Raw genomic sequence first — 26,508 nt, 5'->3', positions numbered from 1 at the left:
AAGATTTGTAGTGTGAGAGCAAAAACAGCTGGGTCGATCTTTAACAAATTTATTTGTACATCTTCACAGAACACTCAGATGATGAGTCAGTCAGTCGGTCAGTCAGTAAGTCAGTCAGTCGGGGTACAAACCTTTACTCTTTGACCAGTGACCCAAAAACAAAACACAACATACATTTATAAATAAAAACGCAGGTTACTGTGAGGGAAAACTTGTCCTAGAAACTAGCAAACTTAAGGCATTCATTTATAAATGTCTGTATGGCTGCCTATTAGACTACAATATAAAAAAAAGGAAAAAAAATGCAGCAGGAAGAGTATTCAGCTTCACCCAATATCATGCAGGTAGGCTGTGAGTAACAATACATTGGCCCAGCGTACATTCATTCATAGTATAGGCTAGAGTTCTGACAACATGGTATGTTATGGAAATATATTAGTACTGCATACCAAAAAACAAAGAAAAAAGTATTAACATGAAACCACAGAGCATGTAACCAATATGTGTGAGAGTCTGAGACACTTCTGAACCTCCAAATTGAATATAAATGATCAATATTTCACATATTTTGTCCATATTTTTATTCCCTGCAAGTCTAAGGGTTCAAACTCCTCCACATCTGTTCAATTCACTGAGAGAGAGAGGGACCGCCGTTGCTTCATTTCTAAATATCGGGATCCATACATTTATAGAGATGGTGGACACAATAACATGAACACCAAGTAAACAAATAGGAACAGTAACAGAGACACCTCAGATTAGAAGCAGTACACTATAGTCTTCACAGAGGCTGCAGACTTTTACATTTGCTTGGTGTTTGTGTTGTTATGGCCACAGTGAACCATTTTCCCTCCGCTCTCGGTTCTTTGGACACATAGGGGGTTTAAAGACAACCAACAGTCATCTCTGACGTCAGCTGATTGGGCAAGATTGCAAAACAACAGCGATGTATCTTTGTGATACTCTGTCCCCTGCAGATTACCCAATCATACAGTTAAACTGCAACAAATGGAGAGAAATCAGATCCTGTGATGGCATGATTTGTAAATCTGAACCTGTGCTGAGCCATGTGATGGTTAAAAGGAAAGAAAAAAAAAATCGGTTCAGGGAGAAAATGGTAGTGCAACAGTTACTGCAGAGGTACTGCACCACTTCAGCACCAAAGCTGAAGGATTAGAAGACGTTTTAAACGAGCATGGTCTAAAGGAGACGCCCACATTTCCTCCTACATTTTCCCCTGTGACGTCAAAGCTGCCACCTGATCTCAGAAAAGTTGAACTCAAGCGCAGCTTTAGTTCTTCATTAGCTGAAAATGCATTTCTGCGGCATCACTAACATTTACTGAGGGTGTCAAACAGGCAACCTGTACACAATGCTTCAGCCATCGGTACAACACACACAGACCCCTACACCTCAAATCTAAACTGACAAAATACAGCTGTGGTTTCGATTCATGGTGCTTCAAGTAAAACGACTGATTTATGAAAAAGAAAAAAAAAAGCTCCTAAGTTTACCCTCATTTATGTTTCCTTGCAAACGATGCAAAAAACAGCATTTTGTGTGTGTCTGTTTGTTTTTCTTCTCTGGCACCAACCAGCCAGGAGAGAGAAAATGATTTATAAAACATTTAAAGACACCTTCGCTGCTAGTGTCATCACACACAGACACACGGAACATGTACATACATACAGTGTGTAGGGTTTTCATTGGAGCCCGCCAATGAAGCTCTGCAACCTGTACAGAACGGAGCACGCACACGCTCGCACACTTTGTTTGGAGAGTACATGGATATTAAAGAGAACACTACACATGAAGCCTACCATAGAAAAAAGGCTAGACTGTAACTGTACATACATACTGCTTAATGCTGCTTCAAAATGTACATCTTACATACATACATACTGGTTATGCTGCATGCATACTAGGCTAACTTTCTTCGTATAGAGTCCTTCTGGACAAAAAGGCATTGAGAACTAGAGTTTTTCTTTAAGTGCATACCCCAATTTTTTTGTCTTTTTTTTTTGTTTGTTTGCTTTTTTAAATTGTAAAAGTCTGTAATATGCCTCACTGCATGACGCTGTTCAAGCATTAGCTTTTGCAGACATCAGCGATGCTGTCTGATTTGGCACGTAGAGAAAACAAAGGAATGCGTTCTGTGCTGATCACCTGCTGTGTAGGGATAGAAACACGTTACTGATGCAAAAAGATGAGTCATCAATGTTAGCGACTGAATACATTCTAGCCATTAATGCTGCAATGATGTGACGCACGTGCGCGCGCCGCATCGCGACAGAACACAACTTTGGCTTTTCTATACAATCAGCAGTTGAAGCGGCAAAGTGCAGACTGTTTCCCCACGGACACGCCGGGTCTCATACTGTAGTGTCCAAGTGTCTTTCCTACATGCACCGTGAGAGGCTCCATTTCTTGTAAAATAATACATTCTCTCCTTAGCAGAGCACACCGTGAGTTCCACCAACTACGGCCTGCCCAAAAGACACTACGGAACAAGAGTTTCCAAGCTGCTTCACGTAACACTGCTAACACTTCTTCTTCTTATCTCATAGGCCCCCCACCCAAAAAAAACCCCCAACCCAAAACGGTTTTATACCTTTTTTTCACGTCTTGGGTTGTACACACAAACTGAGCATTAATATGAATATTCATTGTGCCAATCACATGACCCCAAGCTGCCCCAAAGTGCAAACAATCTGTTTAAATTTTTCATCTTTCAATACATTTTCTGCCACCTGGATAAACGACACAACTGAAGGAGTCGATCCGATATCTGCTGAGCCAGCGCCCACTTTCAGAGGCTTCCAGCTGAATTTCTGAGGACTTCATCTCATAACTAACTTCCCCCTCGAGAGGCTCATGCTACTATTTCAATGTGATTTTCAAATGTAAAAAAATAAAAAAAAAACCCAAACAACCAAAAAACAAAAACACAAAACCAACATAATTCAGTGTCTCCACTTGGCAAAAGACTGCAAGCCTCGAATCAAACGTTTCAAAAGCACAATTTAAAATATACTTCAACATTTTAGCAACTTTCTAATGAGAGATGTGTCAAGACCCGCCAGTCTAACAAGGTCAAAAGGACCGCGGTCAAATCATTCTCTAAGCCTGCCATGCTTTTTGACTTAGTGCTGTCAGGGTTTGCTTAGGCAGAGTTTGTAGGGCTCAACAGTGTGCAGTGTTGTGCTGTGATGCCAAGGCATTTAATCAAGAGGAAGACTTGACATTCCCCAGGGCCTCTGCTTGCCAAAAAAAAAAAAAAAAAAAAAAACAGCCAGAGGTCCCATTATTCAAATGTGAGATTGGCACTTTAACGCTTTCCATTTTGCATCATTTAACAAATTATCCCAAGTAGGGCTGTAAACTAGCCACAACGAAATGGGTAAGGCCAAATTAGATGTTAAATATAAGGAAAAAAAGCTTAACCCCCCCCCAAAACAACAACATCAGTCTTACTTTGTGAATATAACAAAATTGAAAATTGAGGGGTAAAGTAACAGAGGTAAGCGGTAGCACTGGTGGTAGTGTGAAGCTGCAAACATGTAACACAGATGCTTCAACCTCAATTATATTTACACACACACGGCCACACACACACACGCACAATGGAAAAAAAAAATACCGTGTTTCTGAAGAGTCAAGTTCAGGTTTTGCCTTTTGCTGAAACTGAAAGAAACTAGATACATAAATAAATTTAAAAAGTCATAATAAATCTGTATATTATTCTCTAAGTGCTGTTTTTTTGATGGAGAGGCATCATCACCCTGAAGTTTATGCAAGAGTCTAAAGCTGCACCACCATCTCTGGGGTGAAGTGCTGACTCAATGAGGCTGTTTGGGGTGGAGGGTGGAGGCCCGCAGATCCGTGCAAAACAACTCAAAGACTCTCCTGCAGATTTGCAACCTTGACATTTCCACACAAGGAGTTCAAAGGAAGGAGAGACAACTCCAAATCATCTGCGAAGGGGCGACTTCACCACAAAGATGGGGGAAGACATCATAAAGGCTCCCGTGCACCAGTTATCCCGTACTGTACAACAAACCGCAGCTAATTTAGACTATTTCTTGTGCCAACTAGCTCCTCAGGGGTGACAAGATTTAAAAAAACAACCTCCATTCTAGGTGAAGAGTGTGCAGCACTAATACAGCAGAGGGGGCAGCAGGTTGAACTGTGTGGCTACATTTATACCTTGGCAAAAATGTCATCTTTACACTGAGTTTTCCGGGTTTTGTTTTTTATCACTGAGCAATGGAGTAAAAGGATAAGACTTTCCTTGGTTGCCCAGTTTGTTCCTGTTGTGGTTTCAAAAAAAATACAGAGGAAGCATAATAGCCATGGTGGGTACACCTCCACAGCAACAGGAAAATGCTCCCATGTAGACCCTGAAACAGGCAGCGGATACTCGGACGGCATCATCAAGACCAAACAAAAAACAAAAACCCAAAAAACACAGAAACACAAGAACCTCGTTTAGAAAAAGAAAAAACAGATCAAGCTGCAAGCATCCATCCTCGGGGAGCCATTTGTGATGTCTGCTGTAAACGAGAAGAGCCTAGAAAGACTCTGCTGCGTCTGAGTGAAGTACTCCATGCTGGGACTGGTGGATTGGGTTTGTCTGCAGCATCAGTTTAGTGCATGCTGTCTAATTGTGTGGAATATCCAGTCCATCTTGGTGGTCCACCCTCCATGGTGAGCATCATTCATCTGCTTCATGAAATAGTCCAGCGCCTCCTGCAGCGTGAAAAAAAACAATACAAGATAAAAGATTAGAAAATAAACCATCCAAAACACATATTCAGAAGTTTAAGAAAGCCAAATGTGGGGCTGAAAAGATTTTAAAAGAACAAAACATGGTTAGAGAATGGCCACGTTTACCTGCTCGGTTTTCTCCAGTGCCAGCGTCTTTCTAATGTAGGCAATGTCGTCAAATGACTGCAGCTCAGGCATGCCAGAGCCGAGCATCATGGAGAACAGGTTGATGAAGAGGTTGGCGTGCTGCCTGATGGCTAGGTAGGCTTTATAACACATCTCCTGAAACCTAAAGTGATTGTAGACTTTGATTAACAAAAGTGAATCTTCTTATACATTCGTATGGTATTGAGGAAGTGACCAGACAACAAACACACAAACACATTACTGGAGTACCTTTCAAACTCTTTGGTCTTTGCGCACTCCTGGGATCCTTTGCTGATGACGATGAGAAAGTCTTGCGTCAGAACAAAGGGCACTCGCTCTCTTTTGTAGCCAAACTTCTTTTTCTTATGATCCAGGAAATGGCCAAAATCTATATGAAATAACTGAAGAAGAACAAATAAAGACCAACAGAGAAAGTCAGTAATTAACAAGTAAACTTCCTCTGAGGTCAAATCCAGCACCAAGTTAACGATTTTTACGATTTATCACAGGCTGTATTAACTGTTAATGGTCTGATACCATCATATTGCTGGTTTATGACCAGCTTGATGCACCAAAGTCGCTTTGACTGACAGTGGCAAGTTCATTGCTCACAGACCAATAACTCTGATTGTTCCACTGTTTCCAACAACTGTTTGTCTCCAGTGTAACTCTAGCATTAAGGAAAGTGGCCATGCCAGCCCCTGTTCTGGAAAATGAGGAACTCTTTGTTGAGTTTGTGAGAGTTGCCATCACACAGAGCCACACAGCAGCTGCACAAAGCTGCAGCCACTGTTAAAACGGATGCCAAGTTACTGAAATCAGACTTAAAGTGTCCCAATAGGCCTAAGATTTAACACTTATACCAAATATTGTGTCCCAGAAAAGGAAAGAAAGACCTAGTTCAAATAACATTAAAACCACGTCTCTCTTCCCCTCCAGACAAGGAATGCTAGACAAGACCCGCTTAATATGGATATTAAAACGTACAGGGATGCCTTTCCTGACATATTTGTCTCTCTTGACATATATATTAAAATATTTCGTCCAGCCCTGCTGCGTATGTGTGCAAATTCAAGTCACCTGTCCATCATCTTTGACCATAATGTTGCTGTTGTGCCTGTCTCCTATCCCAAGGATAAATGTAGCTACACAGTAGCCAGCACAAGACCTTGTGAACAGATCTACAGCCATGTCATACCTGCAAAAGCACACAAACACACAATTAACTTGGATTTTTAAAGAGAAATTACAAATGAGTACATGGCTAAAATCAAATCAAATAATGTCTATCCACAAACTAAAAGTTCTCTATCGGACACTGCTCACTAGTGCCAAATGGAGACATTGCACAAAGTATCAGGACAAAACTCACATCTCGCCCTTGTTCTTGTCCTTGAGCCATTGATGCAGAGTATTCGAGTTGAACTGCAGTGCCCCTTTCAAGCCTCCTTTACACTGAATCTGCATGATGGTGTGGGAGTTACGAACCACCTCAATGAGACCCACGCAATCTCCTAATGACAAGCAGCCATAGGGCAACATCCTGAAGACAAAACACATTTTCTTCTTAGCCAAATGCACGGTCACAAGGATAACACACACACACACACACACACACACACACACACACACACACACACACACACACACACACACACACACACACACACACACACACACACACAAAGCAATAACAGGAGAGAAATAAAGTAGTACCGTAGGTCCAGTCCCTGATTCTGCCAAATGTTCTCCATGATCTTAATAATCTGCAATGTCAGCATGTCCTGGCGCAAGTCTACAATACACATGCACACACGCGCGCACACACACACACCCAATAGAGACAATTAATTGCATCCTTGGATACCTACAAATGAAACAAGTACACAATATAAGGATCAATTATTCCAATTATAATAGACAAAGCTCGCCAAGAAACTCTGCATGCTCTAATCAGCAACATTAAGGACAGGGTTATCCAAACATGCTGCAGCCTTCATATAACAAACCAGAAAGTGTGAGCAGTTCTCACAAAGCTATCACAAAAGGAGGAGGACCGAGAGACAGCTAAAAATGTAGGCAGTCGTTAAAAACTTTCCACTAATTTTCTCAAAATATATTAATGGAAATTTGGTAGTGTTGCTCAAAGTGTCGTCAGTGTAAATGACTTTTTCTGTGTGTTAGCATTACCATCTCCATTTTTGAAGATGATTTCATTGTTCTGAAAGAGCATCTCAGACATGATGTCGGGATTTTCCCAGTTCAGCCACAAAGGCCTCTTTGCTGACGACATAATCCTGCATTCATCTAACCTGTAAACAAATTCAAAAAGATTCAAGTTACTGAACAGACACACACACAGACACACACAAAATAATCTCTTGCTTCTGACCTCAAGTTTCCAAGTTGATGCGCGGGGTTTAGAGGAGACGTAAAGTTCTGCAGGGCATCCATGTAGTCTGGCCTCTTCATCTGTTCCACAAGAAACCGCATCTGGACCTGCATGAGAGACACATGCACAACCACAAAAAAGCCAAAATGTACACAGATGAGGAACCAGTTCCACAGCATGTTCCTTATACTGTAAGCAGCAGTTCTGACATGTAAAAGAAAACAAGTATCCATGTGTTGTCCTAATCATTACCTTCTGCGTCTCATCCTTCTTCTCCTGTTTGAGGATGTCGGTGAGGTTTATGAGCTTCTCCATGGCCTCTACTTGCCTGCTGAGGTGTTTTAGGTACATGCCACAAGCACGGCAGTAAGCCTCTAACAGCAGCCCAAACCTCTGGCTCACTGTTTTATTGTGCATTTCTGACCTGCAACAAAGCCACATCGAGAAAAATGAGAGAGAAGCAGAGAGGAAAGATAAGTTTTTAAGCCTTCTGGAGGGATACAGTGAAAGGAAGGTACATGTAACAAAAACAAACAGTAGTCTGAATGCTGACTCACTTGAGATGCCAGAAGAAGAAATGTCCTATTCTCTGATTGGTCAGGGCCTTTTTGAGGAGAAAACGAGCTAGGGGATTGTCAAGATACTGCTCGTATTTTAAGACCTAGAAGAGAGGAAAGATTGAAAGAAAAGAATAAGAAGCAGTCCTTGATGCATTCCCACCACGGGGTCTCTGTACACTGAACACCAAATACAACCCGAGGCATTACAGACCAGAAAGTCTTTAGCAAAGAAGAACAGGACGAATAAAAAATACACAGGCTGAAAGGAGGAACTCCAGTAATGAGATTCCAGACATACTTGGTGTCTTCCTTTTTACCCCAGTTTTTCCATTTATCAGTTCTTAAAATTCAACAGATCCAACACTTGACTGGACCTACCTGCACAAGCTGGATCAAGTACTGGGACAATTTGTCATCAGTCAGGTATTTGTCAAGGCAACGTACAGCAAAGTGCCTGACCATGGGGTCTGGATAGTTACAGTCCAGCAACTCCATGGCCTGCTCAGGACGGATAGACGGCCACTCCTTCAACAGGCAGTACATCTGGAGACAGGCAAACCAAGAATGATGAAGCTGTGTTCATTAGTAACACACTTACTTAAGTGAAAAGCTTTTTTTTTTTTTTTTTACAAGTTGGTGATTATGCAAAGAAATGCTTTGTACAAAGTAACTGACAATTTTCAAAAGCAGTTTCAGTCTAACTGTGTACATAAACTAAACATCCTTGAATATTCTTTGTCTGAGATGAAATAGACAATTATGTGGCAGGAGAAAGTGGCAGGAAATTACCTGTGCTACTTCATCTCTGGAGTTCCACTTGACCGCGAGAAGGATCTTGGGAAGGATCTCTGGGATGTTCATGCAGTAGTGCCTGTTTAAAAAAAAGGATTGACATTGTGCATTGGACTGGAGTTTCATTCATAACCAGCTTTGTTTTCCATTTAAGCCCCTTTTCCATTAGAACCTGCTCAGAACAACTCACCATGGCTGCGACAACTCGCCTTGGATCAACTTGTTTTCCAATACAATTGAGTACCACCTAATGTGTGTGGTTGTCGTTATAGCAACATGGAAGAGAGTCCTGTGACGAATGCTACAACAAAGGTGGACATCGAGGCAAAAATATACCTGCTGCTTGGTCTGTGGTTTTTTCTCAGACTCGGGGACCACAGCGTTGTTTTTTGTAGCCATTTCCCTCGTTGCTGGGTTTCAAAAATGACCGTTTTGATTTTCATGAATGAGACACTCTCATGACTCATCGAGTGACACCACTGACCAGCTAATTGGTTGCATGCAGTGTGATGACAACACATTTTAGTACCTGGTACCAACTGACCTAATGGAAAATCCATAAAAATTGTGGCAAACCATGGTGAGTCGATCCCAGTTGGGGTTTTAGAGTACTCTACATTTAATTGTAGCAATGGATGCATTGGCCCTAAATAAAGTATGCAGTAACACAGCGTAATGCCATATTTGCTGGTTGAGAGGGTACCTGTGTCTCCAGAGAAAGTCCTTCTCCTGCTCAGTGATTTCTGACAGAGGGTCTCTGTTACTCAGCTGTCTCAACTGCTCGGTGTCACTCTCTGTGAGGGCGTGATCTCTGGCCACTCGATTGCTCTAAAACATACCAGAAATAAAACACATTCAAACACTACATTTTTACATTAGACTCAACACGGTAGCAGCAATTAACAAGCTATTAACGCAGTTATAAAATACCTTCACTACAACACCAGCAAACACGATAAAGCTTTGAGATTTAAAATGAGTCATCACATAAAATTTAGAAAGCAACAAAAATGTATCATATTCACTGTGGCTCCATGTGTAAATGAACTGATTGTGTTTTTATGCTTGTAAAACAAGAAAAAGTCTGAAAAGTAACAGAATATTTTAGAGGCACAGCTGCAAAATGACAGATTAGTTGTGAAATGTTTCTACTAAACACTGAGACAGAGCTGGAGTGCAGCTGGAACACAGCACAACCACATACAGTGTAAATTCATCTTGAGACTCAGACTTTTATACGACCCCAACAATGAACTCTAATCCTGAATTAAAGCTTTCCCTTCGTTCCTTCATCACATTCATAAGACAAGCATAAAATCTGTTGGAAACTGGCTTTGCCCTTCGTCCAGTCATCAACAAATATCCTTAATAAATACTGCAGACAACTCATTCTTTTTCTGGATGAGCGATATTAACGTCACATCACATAGCACAAGACGGGCGCTATTACACTTGACACGCATATCATGAATAAAACATGAGCTCACACTGTTCACATCCTCTCACATGGCACAGTAACTCCAATAACCTGTCACTTTAACACATCAGTCATGGTTTTCTCTCACATAGAAATCAAATAAGACAAGCCATCATGTTCACCGTCATAATAAATAAAGACATTAACTTACACTGCGCCTTGCAAAGTATTGGAAATAACTGAATTAATTAAGTTTAATCTAGTCAGCAGTGATATTTTTTCCATAAATGTCCAAAATAAACTGAAGGGGGGGAGGGGACTGTGGGTTTTTTGTCGCATGTTTCTGTGTGTGTTTGGAGTTCAGTGGGTTTACAGTTTAGTGGGGCTTCATTAGCACTTTGTGACTACAGCTGTTCACAGCACAGCTCGACATGACCAACCCCTCACACAGTGGAAAACCCTAACTGACGTCAAAATAATTTGTCCTAATTGTGTCTGTGCTGCCAATAATGTTAAATGCATGCAAATGTTTTGCTAAAGGCAGCACTATTTTGTGGAGCTAAACTGCATTTTTGCACACCAACATAACATAGACATGAATAACGCCCAGCTATATTTAGAGCTGACCTTGCACAACGCACATATCTGTGCTTGCACTGTGGCATGTGAGCAGAAGTGAATAGTGTGAGGTGATGTGCTAAGTTATTCATGATGTGTGTATCAAATGTGAGGAATGCTCAACTCATACTACATGGTGTGAGGATCATGTGATCACAACAAAGGCTCTGTTCATACCTGGAATTAACAGGGATCTTTGGAGAGCCAATCAGAAACAGACACCTCCTGGAGCGTCAATTCACACCCAGTATTAGAAAAAATGTCCACATCCATGTTATTGGATCTCATTTCAAAATTTTGACTTGAACATTTAAAAGGCACATGCTAAAGTCAGGCCTGTATGAGGCAGCTTTGGTCTATCCATGCCTGGTCTGCTGAGCGGGCGTCACTCCATTTTAACCTAAGACACATTTGGATATACTGTGCTACAACACTGCAGTCATTTGTGGCCCAGCCAACCTCCAAATGTGGCCTGAGAAATTCGATCTCAGTACAATAAAGCACACACCTTTGACCTTTTAAACAAATGACTCAATATCTCAATCTACATACAAGTATTATGTATAAGCCATATGAAAAGAAAGCAAATATTTGAACTCTGCCAACTGCAAAATAAATGTTTTGCCAGTGTGTATCTGAAAGTGAATATTTTATTGTATTTAATATTCATGTAACTAAAGTATATGTCTGCTTTGCAAACTCACAACTGCCATTAACCAGTACAATGGGGTTAATAGTTCTTATATTCCTGACCTGCTTTACAGAGTTCACACCTGCAAGACTCATGCTGGTCACAGAGATAAGTTTGGAAGACATTTTCTTATATAAAGGCTCCTATGTGCAACCAAGTGTGTTGGCTTAAAGTTAGCTAAACACATTTTTTACAGTCTTATATTACCTGCCCTGAGAGGTTGTAGTTGAACCCTAGTTCCCTTGAGATGGTCCAGTTTGCGTGATCTTCCACTGCATTCATGTCTGGGTATTTGACAGGACTACTAAAGTGGTCAAACTCCAGCTCTAGACATGGTGTTTCCTGGAAAAATAAAGATTTAAAAAAAAAAATTTTTTTATAAAACGAAATACTTTCGTATTCCTCATTTTGTGGTTACAGTTTGGTTATTTATTTCGTTTGTTACATTTATTGACAAGATGTTATATGCAAATACCTTATTTGGGTTCGACCCAGTGACTCCGATGGGGTTCAGGAGGTCTTCAAGACCATGGGGGACAGGCCAGAGATTCAGAGCCATCTTGTTGGCCACCAGCGTGTGGGTATAATCAAACAAGTTGACATTACCCCATGCTAGTGGACAATGCTCCTGGGGAACAAGACAAACACAAATAGCATGTATATTATTTCAAATCACAGAGATATTTAACACACGACAACTCTGACTAAAGTTTACGTCACATAAAACTAAATACAATTATGATACAGTGAGAAAACTTGGCCCTTAAAGGGGTTCAGACAAGAGACAGGATACTAAGACACTTGGTCCAGTGAGCCTTAAAACTGGTAATTTATCATCCATGCTGCTGAAACTCTGTACGGGCTGGGCGGGCTCCTTGGCACCCAGACCAAAGGTTAGGTTTCATTCTTGGTTAGAGAGACAAAAGTGATGCTCTTTGGTGGATGCTCTTAAATTGCCTTCATAACTATAATGAAATAATGGCCACAGTTGCTAACTCTGAAAGGTTAAGTACATGTAAGTGAATGTGGTTGATACTTATTTTAATGCAACTGTGGTTAAATTATCTTTGTTATTCAGTAACAATGTATTTAACCATATCATTCCCATCAAAGCTGCCTTTTAAATGCCTGACAAAGGCTAGTAAAACGTTTCTGATAACATCTTGATCTTCACAGTGAATTTTCACTACAGGGCAGCATTTGAGCCAGATGACAGAGAGAGTGACAGATAGAGTTACAACATGCAAACAGCCAGTCAAAATGCACCTATTTATAGTAAGCTGTGGAACAATGGGCTGCTGTAAAAGGAGTGTTTATCTTTAATTCAGGTGGGGCATGAAAAAGCATCCGCTAACCTGACCCCAACTTAACTTGGCACAACAAGAGACGGGACTCACCCCAGGCGTGTGTTACATTATCCACCATTGGGACACACTTCAAAAACACTCATACACACATCTATCTCTTCCCTCAATTTTTCCATCAGAAGGAGATGGAAAGATGAAAGAAAAATCAGCAAGTATGGTATATTGGCCACATGCACAAAAACAGACCCATGCCAGTTTTACACCACACGGTAAACACAGACACCATGTGGTGTAAACAACATGTACAAACACTTTTAATGCCACTTTGCAAGTATCAAGAAGAGGTCATTCTGCAGCTTGGAAAAACACCACAAATGATTTTCTGAACAAAAATTTGAAAAAACAAATTTGGAATCCACCACTTCCTGTTATTATGTTACTCTGATGCGAGTGATGTGAGAATAACTAGCACTTTTCACCACATGCCTACACCTATTATATGAATGGAAAAGTCCCTCCAGCCGATTGTGTTTCTGTTGATGTTTTTTGCCACCACAGTGCCCACGGCTGATTAGTAATTAAACAGAGCCAAAGATGATACCACAGCTTCCATTTACTGTGGACACATATACTCAGACAAACTGACACACAGGGCACAGCAGGTTCATTCATGATGCACAAGCACACAAATGCACAAGCACACACACGTCGGGTATTCATATCTTGTGGGGACATCTAATTGACATAATGCTCTCTTTAGCCACTTACCCTAACCATATTGTAACCCTGACAGTAAAACCAAATTTTGAGTCTCAAAAATGCCTTCAAACTTGTGGGGACTGGGACTTTGGTCCCCACAAATATAGTAAACTTCCAATTTTTGGTCCCCACAAAGATATGAACGAACACACACACACACACACACACACACACACACACACACACGCCACCAATACATTTACATAGGTGCCTATTGACATTTACCATTATAAAAAGAATACACAAATCCTTTATTTGGGGCTTGCAAGAGATTCGCTGTCTATTTTAAATCATTTGTAATCATCAGAAATACCTTAAACTACCCAGGTTATTAATGTTTCCCAAAAAAATCGAATTTTACAGTTTTACCAATACCAACTAAAAGGCGTAACAATGACAACCAACTGACACTTTCTATTTTTGCAAGCCAATTTCCTTTCAATGATGAACTCAAGCAGAGCTTTGGAGTTCTTTCCTACCTCCTTGGCTCCCTTTCTGCCCTTGACAGAGCAGATGGAAAGGCAGAGTCTGGCAGCACGGGGGATGTCTGGGATGTACATATCATACGTAAGCCACTCATTCCACCTGTAGCAAGAATGAAAGCAATTAGAAAAGTCCAGATATATAAGAACAATAAAGTCTCAGGTGCATCTTAAGCTATATTCCAAAAAGGTTCTTAAAAAAAATCTCTAAGATCTACCAAACTATTTCCAGGTTCTATCTCAGAGAAAAATGAATGCTCACACACATTACAATGGCACACCTCTCTCTGAGGTCACAGTATACTTTAAGCAACAAAATGTAATTACACAAACAAATGTCAGATGTCTTTGTTTTAACACACAAAGGCTCCAATATACATTCATCTAAATAATTTTCTTTACTTTGAGAGCGAGTGAGGACCAACACAGCATTCACAGTAATATAATCTGGCAGTTTAATGTTACTATCCTGCGCTAAACTGTTAACTTACCCTCCTGCCTCCAACTGCTTAATGTAAATGAGTAGTGTAGACTGTCTACAGGGAAACTTCGGTAAAACACAAAAGTGAATTAAAGCAGGATTCATTTTCCTTATCTGGCACAAAAATTGACTGTCACCATCGACTGCTGAGGTTTTCCATTCAATATAGTGAACTGAGAGGCTGGTCAATTACCTGGGATTAGAGCAGGGTACCCTCTGTGTATTTACATTGTCACACATCTGTTCACCTCCATGGTAAATGCCTGTCCTCACATATATCTATAAATAGAGAGGGAAAGCAAAATACATCAAAGAGGAAAGTTAAAGAAGAAAAATAATCTGGCAGTTTAAACAGATTCACAAATGGGATTCCACAAATCCACATGAGAGCTGCTTTCCCCCTTATTGAGAACCACTGTTCACACCAGATCTCAGCAATGACTGCTAACAGGATGTAAGTAATGGTAAGATGTTGCAAACTGTCATAAGAAACTACTCAAAAGCAATTCTTAGTTTCAGTTCATGTACTTATGTAACAATTGCTAAGTCAACTGCAAAAATGTAACTTCTGTTCTTTGGTGGTTTGTCTGGTAACAAAAAGGTCAGCCCTCACACTTGAGCTGGCCCCACCTTGTCTATGTCCCGTATATTGACGTTAACATAGGTGGCACACAGGATTCGTATTCGTAGAGTCCCGTTGATGGTCCACAGAGACTTGGCAGCTGCCTCCCCATTCATATACGATGTTGCCGTGGAGATGCGTCGGGAATATGACGGCATGACAAAGTTATCTGTAGGCAATTGGGTGTACAGGCTGTCCTTAGCCATTAGCATCAGGTTAGGCATCCTGCCCAGCATGATGCAACTACGGATATACTAGAGGGAGAGACAGAGACGGGGAATGACGCAGAGAAGGACAGTTAGTAGAAAGTCTACACAGAGCTCCTGAGCAGATAGAGTGTCACAGTGTCAAGGTGTAACCTATGATGTCAACTGGTCATTTTCCAGGAACTGCAAAGGAAAAAAGAAAATGGCACGTTTCTGGATTTTTCACCTTTTCTCTGAAGGAATGTTTCTGAAACATGTTTTTATGAGAGTGTTCTCGCAAAATGACATAAAATATAATTCTTACAAGTAATGGACATATTTTACATATCTACAATACTTAGAATAAAAAGATCTTTAATGGATTTACTGATAAATACTGACCCAAAAGACTGCGTGACCTTTTTTTTCTTTAATTAAAATGACTTTTATTCCTTTAAGGCAGCAGGGCTGATTCAGTGTTAGGGTTTCAGTATGGGTCTGTCAATCACTGTATTCTATTGTGGCTTAGTTACGATGCAAGTAGATCAATACTCACTTGTAGCATGTTTCTAAATGATTAAACTTTTGATAAAAACTACTCTAGGTTTACAAGAAACTGTCGAACGATCACAGTCCACACAGTGTTATCGCTGCAGGATAAAGTTGCCAGCATCCCTATAGGGGCAAATTTCACTGACTGAAAGCCCAGGTTGCACCTCTAGGTGTGTGTGGCTGCAATCAGCCAGGATTTTTCCCCCATAGAAGTTTGCTGATTGAGGATTTGGGCAGGAAAAAAAAGAAGTGCAGTTTTTGCATCAGAAACTGTTCAATAAACTGTATTTTGTGGACATAGCTATGAGAGACACAGCAAACAGTGAGTTAAGATAAAAAAAATATTGGACATATCAGAAAGTCCAGCTGTTCATGATTACGTAATTGCATGGCTGTTTGTGTGCACAGCTGGGATCCTCAGTGTTGTGTCAAATTTATCTGTGCAGTATGCCTCTTTACCTTGTACTGGCTGATGGGGTACTTTTCCAGCAGGTACTCGTCACAGCCGCAGACTTTGAGGATGTATTTACCCTGATATTCCTGAACACACATCTTTAGCTGCTCTGGGGACAGCAGCATGCTTCGTGTCTTCTTACGAATGGCCTCTGCAATCACCTGCAGAGCACCATACATGCAGATATTAAAGGTGGTGAGTATTATTTATTACTGGACTTATGTATGGCTGGTATACACACCGCTCAGGTATCTTACCTGTTCGGGCACACAGTCGTGGTTGATCTTCAGTGTGTACTTTTGTTTGTCATTATTTGGAGAAACAATCACCCATATTACAACAATAATTTGACCTACCAAAAAAGAGACACAAAAATAGATCAATAAAACACCTTTCCATTGCACTGACAAAAAAAACAAAACAAAATTAACTATCGTAAGGGTTAGGATATTCATCTGAGTACTATGACTAATATAATAGCATTACACCACTTACATAAACCTGATGACTGCTATAGATAAATCATTAGACTGGATAGTTTACATTAACCATGAAGAAAATTAAAATGCTCACTAGATTCCTGTTTTTTTGATTTCACATGTAAAAGCTTTCTTTATGTATAATGTTCTTTAAAAAAAACACATATGAGCCCTGCATTTTCAAGATGTTTTTCCCTAGAGAAAATAAAAGAAAAAAATATGGATCACAAGTTCTTGCCTACCTTTGTCCAGTTTGCTATAGATGTGTTTGGGAAGTTCCTGTGTTGACTCTACATTAGGTGGGTAAACGTACAGCGCTCTGCTGTGGGGCCCACTGGCATCTCTCAGCTCCACAGAGTCTTTACAAACATTCAGGATGTTTCTCCTGAAGTCCTGAACCTCAGAGTCCTTCACAAGGTCAAACTCACACACAGGCATACCAATCGCGAAACCTAACAGAACAGAAACAAGAAATGGCTTAAAAGTTTTAGCAAAAGTCATCAGACAATCTTTTTAGCTTGCCTCCTAACAAAATTCTGAGTAATTCACAGATTGTTGCATCTTCACACTCTTTTTGGTTTATCAACAATCAGTAGTAAAATGGAAAAAAAATACTCACTTAAAATTGACTGTTTTGCTACACTTAGATTTCTTTTAACTTAACAGACACATATAAAGATATTCTATGATATGATATATTATATTATAATATAATTGACTTATCATTTATTTATTTATTTTTTAATAACAATGTTGGAGCACAGTCACTACTTAACGAATAAAATGAAACTCTCACCAATCTCTCTGTTGAGGATCTTTTCCTCTCTGTTGCCAACTGGTTCAATGACCTTGAGGAAAGGCTGAAAGAGTCGGAGGTCGCACAGCCTCCGGGTTTCATCATAGAACTCCTCCCGCTCTGCTTCCTGTAGGAACGGAAAAAACAAGAGGTTGCGTTCAATATGCCATTTTCGTTTATTGTTTTTCATGAAAGCCAACAATGAACTGTTGTGGTAGCCAGCAGTCTCTCTATAGGTGTAAAATGGATGTTTCAGAAAAGCACAAATGTGTTTAAAGGTCTTGAACAAAGATGAACGTTTATTTTTTTTGTAAAACCATCCAATTAAAACAAAGTGGGTTACCCCTGTAATTTTCACAAAACTGGAACACAGATTTAGAGAGTTTAGATATTCAACTGAGTGAGAGTTCTCACCTGTGTAACGCTGACGAAGATGTAGGATGTCTCTTCCTGTAAGAGGTGATGGAGAGGATATTTTCGGGCCTCCTTAAACAGCTCATGTTTGATGGTGATGAGCGTGGCCTCACGGAGACACTCCAGGGTCAGAATCATCCCATTGGGCAGCAGACAGTCCACCAGAATCCTGCAGAAGAGCCCATCATCATTACATCATCATTACAAAATGTTCATGTACTATTTACTTTGCGCAACTTACGCTTTCTTTGGGAATTGGATATGGCATTTACAAAAGAAATACATACTAATACAATTTTTTTTTATTTCCAATAAAGAAAATTAAAGAGCTAATAAAGTCCTTCTGTGCACAACAGTGATAGCAACTTCATTTCTTTTCACAGAACAATCCAGCATGTCATACCTGGGGGGCATCAGGTGGATGCCCCATAGCTCCCCTGAGGATGGCCTGGGAGGCATCCTTCTCTCTGTCTCCCAGCTCAGTTACACAGATAAGCTGCAGAGCGCAACCTGAAAAAGAGCAACACTCATTAGTGCAAATAACAGGAAATTCTGTTCAGCTCAAGTTGCAATGGTGACACCAATCAAAACAACTAGAGTGCTTCAATACAGTTTATATGATGTATTTGTTCATGAAATATATCAAGTCAAAAACATGACCAACTGGCAAATCTTGTTCAAATGCGTATAAGCAACATACACAAGGTAACCCATGGCACGTTCATTGTGACTTTAAACACTCCATTAAGCACCTTAATGCATGAAATTTGATGAGTTATGGCCCAACAGGAGCTACATCTGCTTGAATGGTTGCCAGCACTGCTTGCTCAATCTGCTTTACTTCCAAGTCACTGTGGTTTAGGCTCAGCTGTGCTCAGTGAGTTAAAGAGAACAAACATGTTCGATCAACCACATTAAAGCAGGGCTGAAACTAGTTCTGTGAGCGCAGCACACACAGCATGTGCAAAAACTGGAAGAGTTTGTCAGTCGAGAGTATATTACCGGCATAACTGTTTTTTTGTTGTTTTTTTAAAAATAGAGATTTACCTTACAGACAACATTACTATAGACCAATGTTTACTAGTTGATCACAAAGACCCATAAAGCATATTATCAAAAATGCATTTCTATATAGCCTTTACCCAAAGCAAGAGTAATCTAAAATATTAAATTATTCAGCTTTAAACATCTATGTTGTTATACAGGAAGCTAATTTGGAGTAACATTCCTGTCACATTGGTTTTTCACCCTGCCCTCACAAGAAAATACATTTTTACTCAATTACTGTCTGTTTGGTTTAGCAATGTCATGGAGACAACCTTTGTTTGGATTCAGTCACATTTCCTGATCACTGTTCCAGTCTTGCACTCTCCTATATTTAGAGCATCACCTTGTAAAATTTCCAGTCCATTTGTTAGCAAGTCAAACTTCTGCCTGGGTTACCATTTGCTATCCTGAAAGGGTTAGTAGAGATGTTTTGAAGTGGAGTTATATGAGATACCCCTATAGTCAGTATATTAAGACTATAAAGGGTACGTAATAGACAGAACTACAAGCACAGACACCAAGTAATGTACTACTATGGAAGGGATCAGCAACAATAACCTTACCAGTCCTTTGTGATACCTGTTACAATATAACAGCTTCTTCAAAGCCATCAGACTTCATTGACAAAAAGTTATTTATATTATATTTAAAAGGTATATAACCTTCTTGATGAGTTCGGGTTTTTTTAAGTTCTTGTTTGACTATCCTGTTCTAACAAAGTTATTCAGATTTGAATTAACACTCTAAAACATGAAGAACCATGGGAAATTGCTGTGTGAGAGCATGTTTAATCTGTGAAAACATTCCAAATCCAGAGCACACTTGAAATTATACTGACTGACTGATTTTAGGTTTTTTGGAAGTTGCTAAAATATGTTTTAGGCAAAAATCAACCATATCCTTCTGGGAATCCAGGAAGGTTGAGCGTCTATTTGATTCTCTAAGGCAGAGATCAAATCCAGCCAAAGACTTTCACCACAACCCTAGAAATAACAATGCCTATGTCTTCTATCCCACTTTCACAAATCATCAAATTGTAGCACCCTGTAACAAGATGCCTATACCCTGCATTTCAACACATCCACATCAATACTTGCTATAAGATCAGAAATCTGATGACCGCATAGTAACTGCACCCAAGCCACTCAGACACACATTCACCATGGTCAGCTTAAGATTAGAATGGTCAATCTGTGCTTAAAACTCTTCGTTTTCTTCAGTCAATGGCTAAGGAAAGCCAGGTGACCCAGTGCTGACCTATTCATTCAGATTCAGTTAAAGCTACCAAAAACAGTTTGACATCATTGTCAGTGTTTGAGACGCCTCTATGCAAAGGGTCTTCCTTCCCTTGGCAGATACAAGTTGGATGCTGTTCAAATTTTAATTCTAAACTGTCTGCATAAATGTTTCATGCAAATTGATCCATGCAGATTCATCAATATTTTCATACCTGAATTTATTCATAAAGAATAAAAAAAAATAGAACTGCGCCAGACTTTGATTAGAAGATCTGCTGTCTTAGAACAAGTAAAAACTCATCTTTAAAATAATAATGATAAAAATAGCATTATTTACACACTTTTACAAAAAATCAGAATTAAGAATTACAAACAACTCATTCAAAATTACTGTATTTGCTGAGTGTCACCACTAACAGTCTAATTTCTTCTTACCATCCCACAGACACGGGGAAATCTGGATTTTTTATTTTAAGCATTGCAGTGAGATTTTCATTTTGGGCCAACGGATCAGCTACTCAAGTCCTACATCAGTTTCTTATTTTTTTTAAGTTTATTTTTTCTAATATCAACACTGATGTCCAAACATTTCTTAATTTCCTGAGCCACAGGGAGTGTCTCAAGGGAAAGGATATTCAGCATCCCTATTAGTTCACCCTGGGTGTGGCATTAAAAAAAAAAAATTATATATATATTAGAGCTGGGCGATAGAACGATAACGATATGTATTGCGAAATAACTTTTTCTCGATAGAAAAATTTAACTATTGCAATAGACCTCGTCTCTCTCTTGCTCTCTTAAAAAAAAGAAAAGAAAAGAAGAACAGCCAATCCAAATTAAGTAACGCAGAGCCGAACCAATCACAGCCGCAGCGTCACGTCACGTGACTTGTTACGTACAGCACAAGTGCCAAGCCGCACATGTGTGTTGCCAACTTAGCGACTTTGTCGCTATATTTAGCGACTTTTTTTCTAAAAAGCGACTAGCGACAAATCTGGCGACTTTTTCTGGTGTTATTGTAGACTTATTTATGACGACTTTTTGATGTGAAAGCGCGTATCGCTCTTACTCTCAACAAGCAGCGGTGCTGCCGTGGGCACCTCGCCCGTGCCAAAGCGCTCACGGGCGGAGGATAGTCCTCCCCCCCACTGCTATCAGGGCAGGAGACGTTCACACCTATGCGTCCAAACTGCAAATGAATCGCGCATGAGCGAAGCCGCTGCTCCCTCACTCACTGTAACGCAGTCAGTTCTTCTTTTACTCTTATGCTGTTTTGTGGATCACAAGGTTTAAAACTACTAATAAACACACACACACAAAGTAACTCCACCAGAGTGCCTATTTCGGGTCACTTTTGCTGGTCCAAGCCCGGGTAAAGGAGCAGGACTGGAATTGTGACATTAAAAAAAAACAATAATTGCTAAAAGAAATTTAATTTGTATTTGTAAATAAACTCTAAATGCATTTAGGATGTTTTTTTACTCACTTTATGTCTCTTCCACGATGTTATTTTTCTCTCCGTTACAATTACATTAGACTGACCAATTATGCAAATTAGGCGATGACGTCATTTAGCGACTTTTAGGACAGCCAATAGCGATTTTCCTTACTGAGTTGGCAACACATGATGTGTAGTTGTTTGGGAAGCAGCCAGCCCCCCGTGTCGGTGGCGAACGAAATGGCTCTAGAGCCGAATCTTTGACGTAAACGTCGCGAGCCGGCTCCTTATAGCGAGCCGTGGGGTTTTTTTTTCTTTCTTTCTCTCACCCGCACTTTTTTTCCGCGTCACTCCGCACGCGAGCCTTGTGCTTTGCGCTGGGAAGAGGGGGGAGGGGCGGTAGGTACACTCGCAGTAGCACAGGAACAGAGCGGGAGGGAGAGAGAGAAAGAGAGCCACAACTATTTTCAGTTGCAGATGATAAAGGATTCAGAAAGTTCAGAAAGCTATACAACAAGGAGAGATTGAACATTTCCTTTTAGTTCTCAGTTTATTTGATATTGACAAAAGTTAGTCAATTTTGTCTGTTCTTCTGAAAACAAACTAAGATTTATTTTTAGAATTAATATTTTGTTTCTAAGTGGAATTGACAATTTAGTAGTCCGTTTAGTTTGTTCTATTTTGAAACTTAAACGCTTTAGTGGCTGCCTTTTGTGTAGTTTGCAATATTTGCCTTTATTTATCTGAAAAAGTCTCATGTTCCTTAAGTACATCTACCCTGTTGAACTTATTATGGGAAATAAATATTAAAATCAAGACAAGCTGGTGATTATTTCACATGTTACTTGTGAGCAACGGCACATTTAAATCTTACAAATATAGTTATTTGGCTTATATCGTGATATATATCGTTATCGCCTGAAATGAAAAAAACATCGTGATATGAAAAAATCTTATATGGCCCAGCTCTAATATATATATATATATATATATATATATATATATATATATATATATATATATCCAGTAGATTTTCATCTCCTTTCTTGGTTTCTCTATTACTGCACAACACTGCCCCTGCCACTGCTCTCCACTTCACTTAAATGTAAACTTAATTCTATATAAACAGAGAAATACAGCAGCATGTAGATAGTATGCAAATTGCAGGCAGCAGCATAAGCCTGTGGATTTGGAATGACTCTGATTCACTAACACAAACAGAGTTTTAAGAACAAAGCTGGCGGTGCACACGTGTCATGAATCTGATGGTGATTTTGCATGCACCTAATTTTTTGTGCAGGGTAAGAACATTTCCATGCACATATTAGTGAATGAGACCCATTGTGAACTGTAGACAAGTACCACTTACGTCAGCCAACACAAATACTACATCAGGCATAGACAGAGCCATTCTGAGCCAGGAAAGAAAGTAGAAGAAGAGAGTAAAAAAAAAACCCAAATAAAAAAAACCTATCTACATGGAAAAAAAATTATATTTTATGAAAAGATTTTATTAAAACGTTAAGTTAGTGTTTAGAAAAAGTAGTAAGAGTAAATTTTTTCACTGAGAAAAAAATATATATATTGGTCAAGCAGGTAGCAGCTGTTACTGCTCATTTTATTCTAAAAGAACAGTTAGTTAAGGAATGTGATGGCACTAAACGCTAATAGAGCCTGTGATAGCTACAAAGAGCATCAGACTGGAGTTATCAGGCAATACTTTGATCTAATTTTACAATACCAATATTGCCATTACATCCCACTGCCCTACCCAATAGGCGCCTGGGCCTGCAGCATTTCTCTTGGGGTCTAGATCACATGGTGTGAGTGAGTGAGGCATCTGGCAAGATGCCTTTTGGTGCCCAACTTTGGAAATGTACTGAGGGTCTGACTTGTTGGGAGGACACCACAGGAAATATCCATAACATGCAGGTAGAGTTTAATTGGGGAGGTCTTTATCGCCACATTCACCCCCTACCCCCTTGTCTTTTTCAATGTATGATACCAATTGGAAATTTGGAGAGCTAAATGGCAGGTTAATGTTTTTGCACCTATTGCAAACCAGCACTGCTGTAAAAAAAAACAAAACAAAACACATAAGTCACACAATAAAATTAAAAAAAAAATCCAAATTCTATGACTAAATTCAATTCAATTCAAACTGCAGGGTCTTGTAAGATAAAGAATCCTACAATAATACATTGACAATTGGCAATGGTTGGAAGGAAAAACTCCCTTATAACAGGAAGAAACCTCCAGCAGAACCAGGGGCAGGCATCTGCCATGACCGGTGAGTGGAGGAAGACAAGATAATTCTCATATCAATTTAAAATAGAGCCATGCATGTCCCAAATGCAGTATAATAAATAAATTCCAGTGTGATTCAATTATTAAGAACAAATTTTTTAATTAACTTAAAAACTGAAAACATACAAGTAAATTTATAACAACACTATACTGATGAAGCAAGCTGGAGTTCCACAGGCAGGCAATTCGACACTTGAGAAGCCCTAACTGCAAACACCCAGTCGGCTTTTGCCCTAGTTTATTCAAGGGACGAAATGATCAAAGTTATAAAATAAGAGGAGCAAGAGTAGAAACAGGGGAAACCCCCTGAATGGAGTAATGCTACAGCTGCTCGAAGTTCTCTGCCCAACTTAAGGTTTGTGACAGAGAGAAAAAAATGCCTGCTAGTTTACGAGAAAGGAAAACGGCAAACTCTGTTTACAAAGAACTGCACCACGAATATGTACAAAAACAAGCTAAAATAGAAAACCCTCAGTAAGAACAAACCACCCATTGAGCAGTTCTGCGATCTGTAACCCTGATCAGGATGCAGCTAAGCACTTCAGGACAAAAGAGGAAGCTTCTTCACAACACAGGATGTGGGGCAAGGGGAAACATTGGCCTAGACACAAGCTTGCTTTGAATACTGTCACAACTATACAATAGATGTGTGGGCTAGCCACAGCAGGCTGGCAAGATCAAACATATGCTCGGTCTTTACAACAATCAGCTCAATAGCTCTGTGGTTAACACTAGGTTTGGCCAGTTGCACCACACTGCAAAACAAAGGAAGCTATTGGTAAATAGTGATTGACATCTAGTTTCCTCAGTCTACAGAGTGAGCTTTACCGATTCAACTATCAGTTACCGGAGACATGACTATATTACATATAAAGCGTCTTTGCTGGACAGTGAACAGAAGACTGAGACACGGGGAGATGAATGTGAAACATACCTTAGAAAAACGCCCTCCTATTTGGACGATGGGGCAGTTCCACCCTTCATGTTTCAATCCATCTTCACGTTGTCACTGAAATGTTTGAGGAGAAAATCATAACACAAACAACAACACACAGCCTGCATCAGCAGCAATTCGAGTGATTCACACTGCCTAGCAGCAGGTTAGCTAACACGGTGTTTGGGAATGACAGCTCAGAGATGACAACTACTTTACAACGTTTCACGCTATAAATAAAACAATTACACAGTCTCGATAACAGCGTTTATAACCATTCCGCCTCTGAGGAACTACAAACATTACCATTCGACTAATGTACACCAGACTGGAAATGGTTAACGTTAGCCCCCTTCTTCTAACGTTAGCTAATAGCTAATAGTGAGCCGTGTTGGGGAAAAAATATATTCCCAATATAAAGAACGGGTCGTGTGTCTAATGAGGGGTGCAGATATAGCTAATTTAATGGAAGAACCTACCCATATAGCTTGGTGTCAACACAGCGACGTGTTCGTGCGCTAAAAGGCTTCCCCCGGCTAATACCAGTTAGCCAGCCTTCCTGCTAGCCAACCCCTCCGGTTCCCAACGGTGGCTCCCGGCGCCGGTCAAAGCAGGCTGTTATCCGTCTGTCAGCTTCTGCGCCAGCTATCCGTGACAGCAGCCGCGCACTGACAATCAGCTCGCTTTTGTTTTGAATTATAAGCCACACAGTACATAAAGACAGACCTGCCTGTCCGGTCAGGGGGACTCCACCTGAGGATGTTATGACCAGCTAAACTGCTGGTCGACTGGACAAGTTGTCTTGCTGCTGCGACAATGCAGCCACGCTGTCTGTCTAGGGCCCTCCTCCCTTCCCATGAAACACACACAAACACGCATACACACAAACACGCACCGAGAGTGAAACTGCGTGGGATTTATCGGTGTCATATATTTGTGGTATGAGGCGTGTGACTCACTTACATTTCAAACAGCAAAACAGATCCTATTAGAGAATCGCACTACATTGTCGCAGTGAGTTACAAAAATAGGACACATTAGTGTGTTTGTGGGCATGCCTCACACTTTTTTGTTTTGTTTTTACAAAGTGGACCATAGGCATAATTTTCGTCTACAGGGAGCGGAAGTCAGAGCACTGAAAAATAGCTAGAAAAAAATAGCTATAAGAAAAACAGCTAGAAAAAAAATCTAAAAACAAAACTATATATATATATATATATATAGAGAGAGAGAGAGAGAGAGAGAGAGAGAGAGAGAGAGAGAGATGATAGTATGATTGTTGACATAAAACAAACAAGCAAAACACTATTATTGCCATTATAGTTATTATTAATAAAACTAATGATTCTTTATGTTTTATTTGTTCATCTTATTCGTATTTTTAATGCCAGAGTTAGTGTGGCTGTTTTCTCTGCCAGCAGGGGTGATCTGATTGTATCACAGAGGTGTAACATAGTTATACAATGTGTCTTGATTGCCACCCATGTTAAGGAGCAGAGAAGCAGCAGTGGCATCGGAAATGGACTGTACCAAGAAGGAGAGGGGAGGTTAGGGGGATCCAGGCTGGGTTTATGTCATTAAAATCTAGTTTAGAGAATAAGAACATCGTTGCTGATGTTTAATGTGAAA

The 26,508-nt window shown here is 40.0% G+C and overlaps 1 protein-coding gene across 1 annotated transcript; it reads right to left on the bottom strand.

The window, feature by feature from the left end:
- Positions 1–33: 33 nt before the first annotated feature.
- Positions 34–25,709, bottom strand: pik3ca (phosphatidylinositol-4,5-bisphosphate 3-kinase, catalytic subunit alpha). Its single transcript, XM_063500736.1, has 26 exons — positions 25,359–25,709; positions 24,880–24,954; positions 18,319–18,425; positions 17,916–18,084; positions 17,502–17,628; positions 16,948–17,157; positions 16,484–16,578; positions 16,232–16,387; positions 15,044–15,289; positions 14,607–14,692; positions 13,930–14,035; positions 11,860–12,012; positions 11,592–11,726; positions 9,362–9,486; positions 8,656–8,737; positions 8,245–8,409; positions 7,864–7,967; positions 7,559–7,730; positions 7,307–7,413; positions 7,105–7,226; positions 6,631–6,709; positions 6,287–6,457; positions 5,995–6,112; positions 5,164–5,315; positions 4,894–5,056; positions 34–4,749 (listed from the first exon to the last, which is right to left on the bottom strand). Exons 3-26 carry the CDS (start codon positions 18,372–18,374, stop codon positions 4,642–4,644), a joined length of 3,207 nt encoding a protein of 1,068 aa, XP_063356806.1. The 5' UTR covers positions 18,375–18,425; positions 24,880–24,954; positions 25,359–25,709; the 3' UTR covers positions 34–4,641.
- Between the last annotated feature and the right edge of the window lie 799 nt (positions 25,710–26,508).

This window comes from Pelmatolapia mariae, linkage group LG17, assembly GCF_036321145.2.
Source record: "Pelmatolapia mariae isolate MD_Pm_ZW linkage group LG17, Pm_UMD_F_2, whole genome shotgun sequence".
Lineage (NCBI taxonomy): Eukaryota > Metazoa > Chordata > Actinopteri > Cichliformes > Cichlidae > Pelmatolapia > Pelmatolapia mariae.
This window is presented reverse-complemented; position numbering and strand designations above follow the sequence as displayed.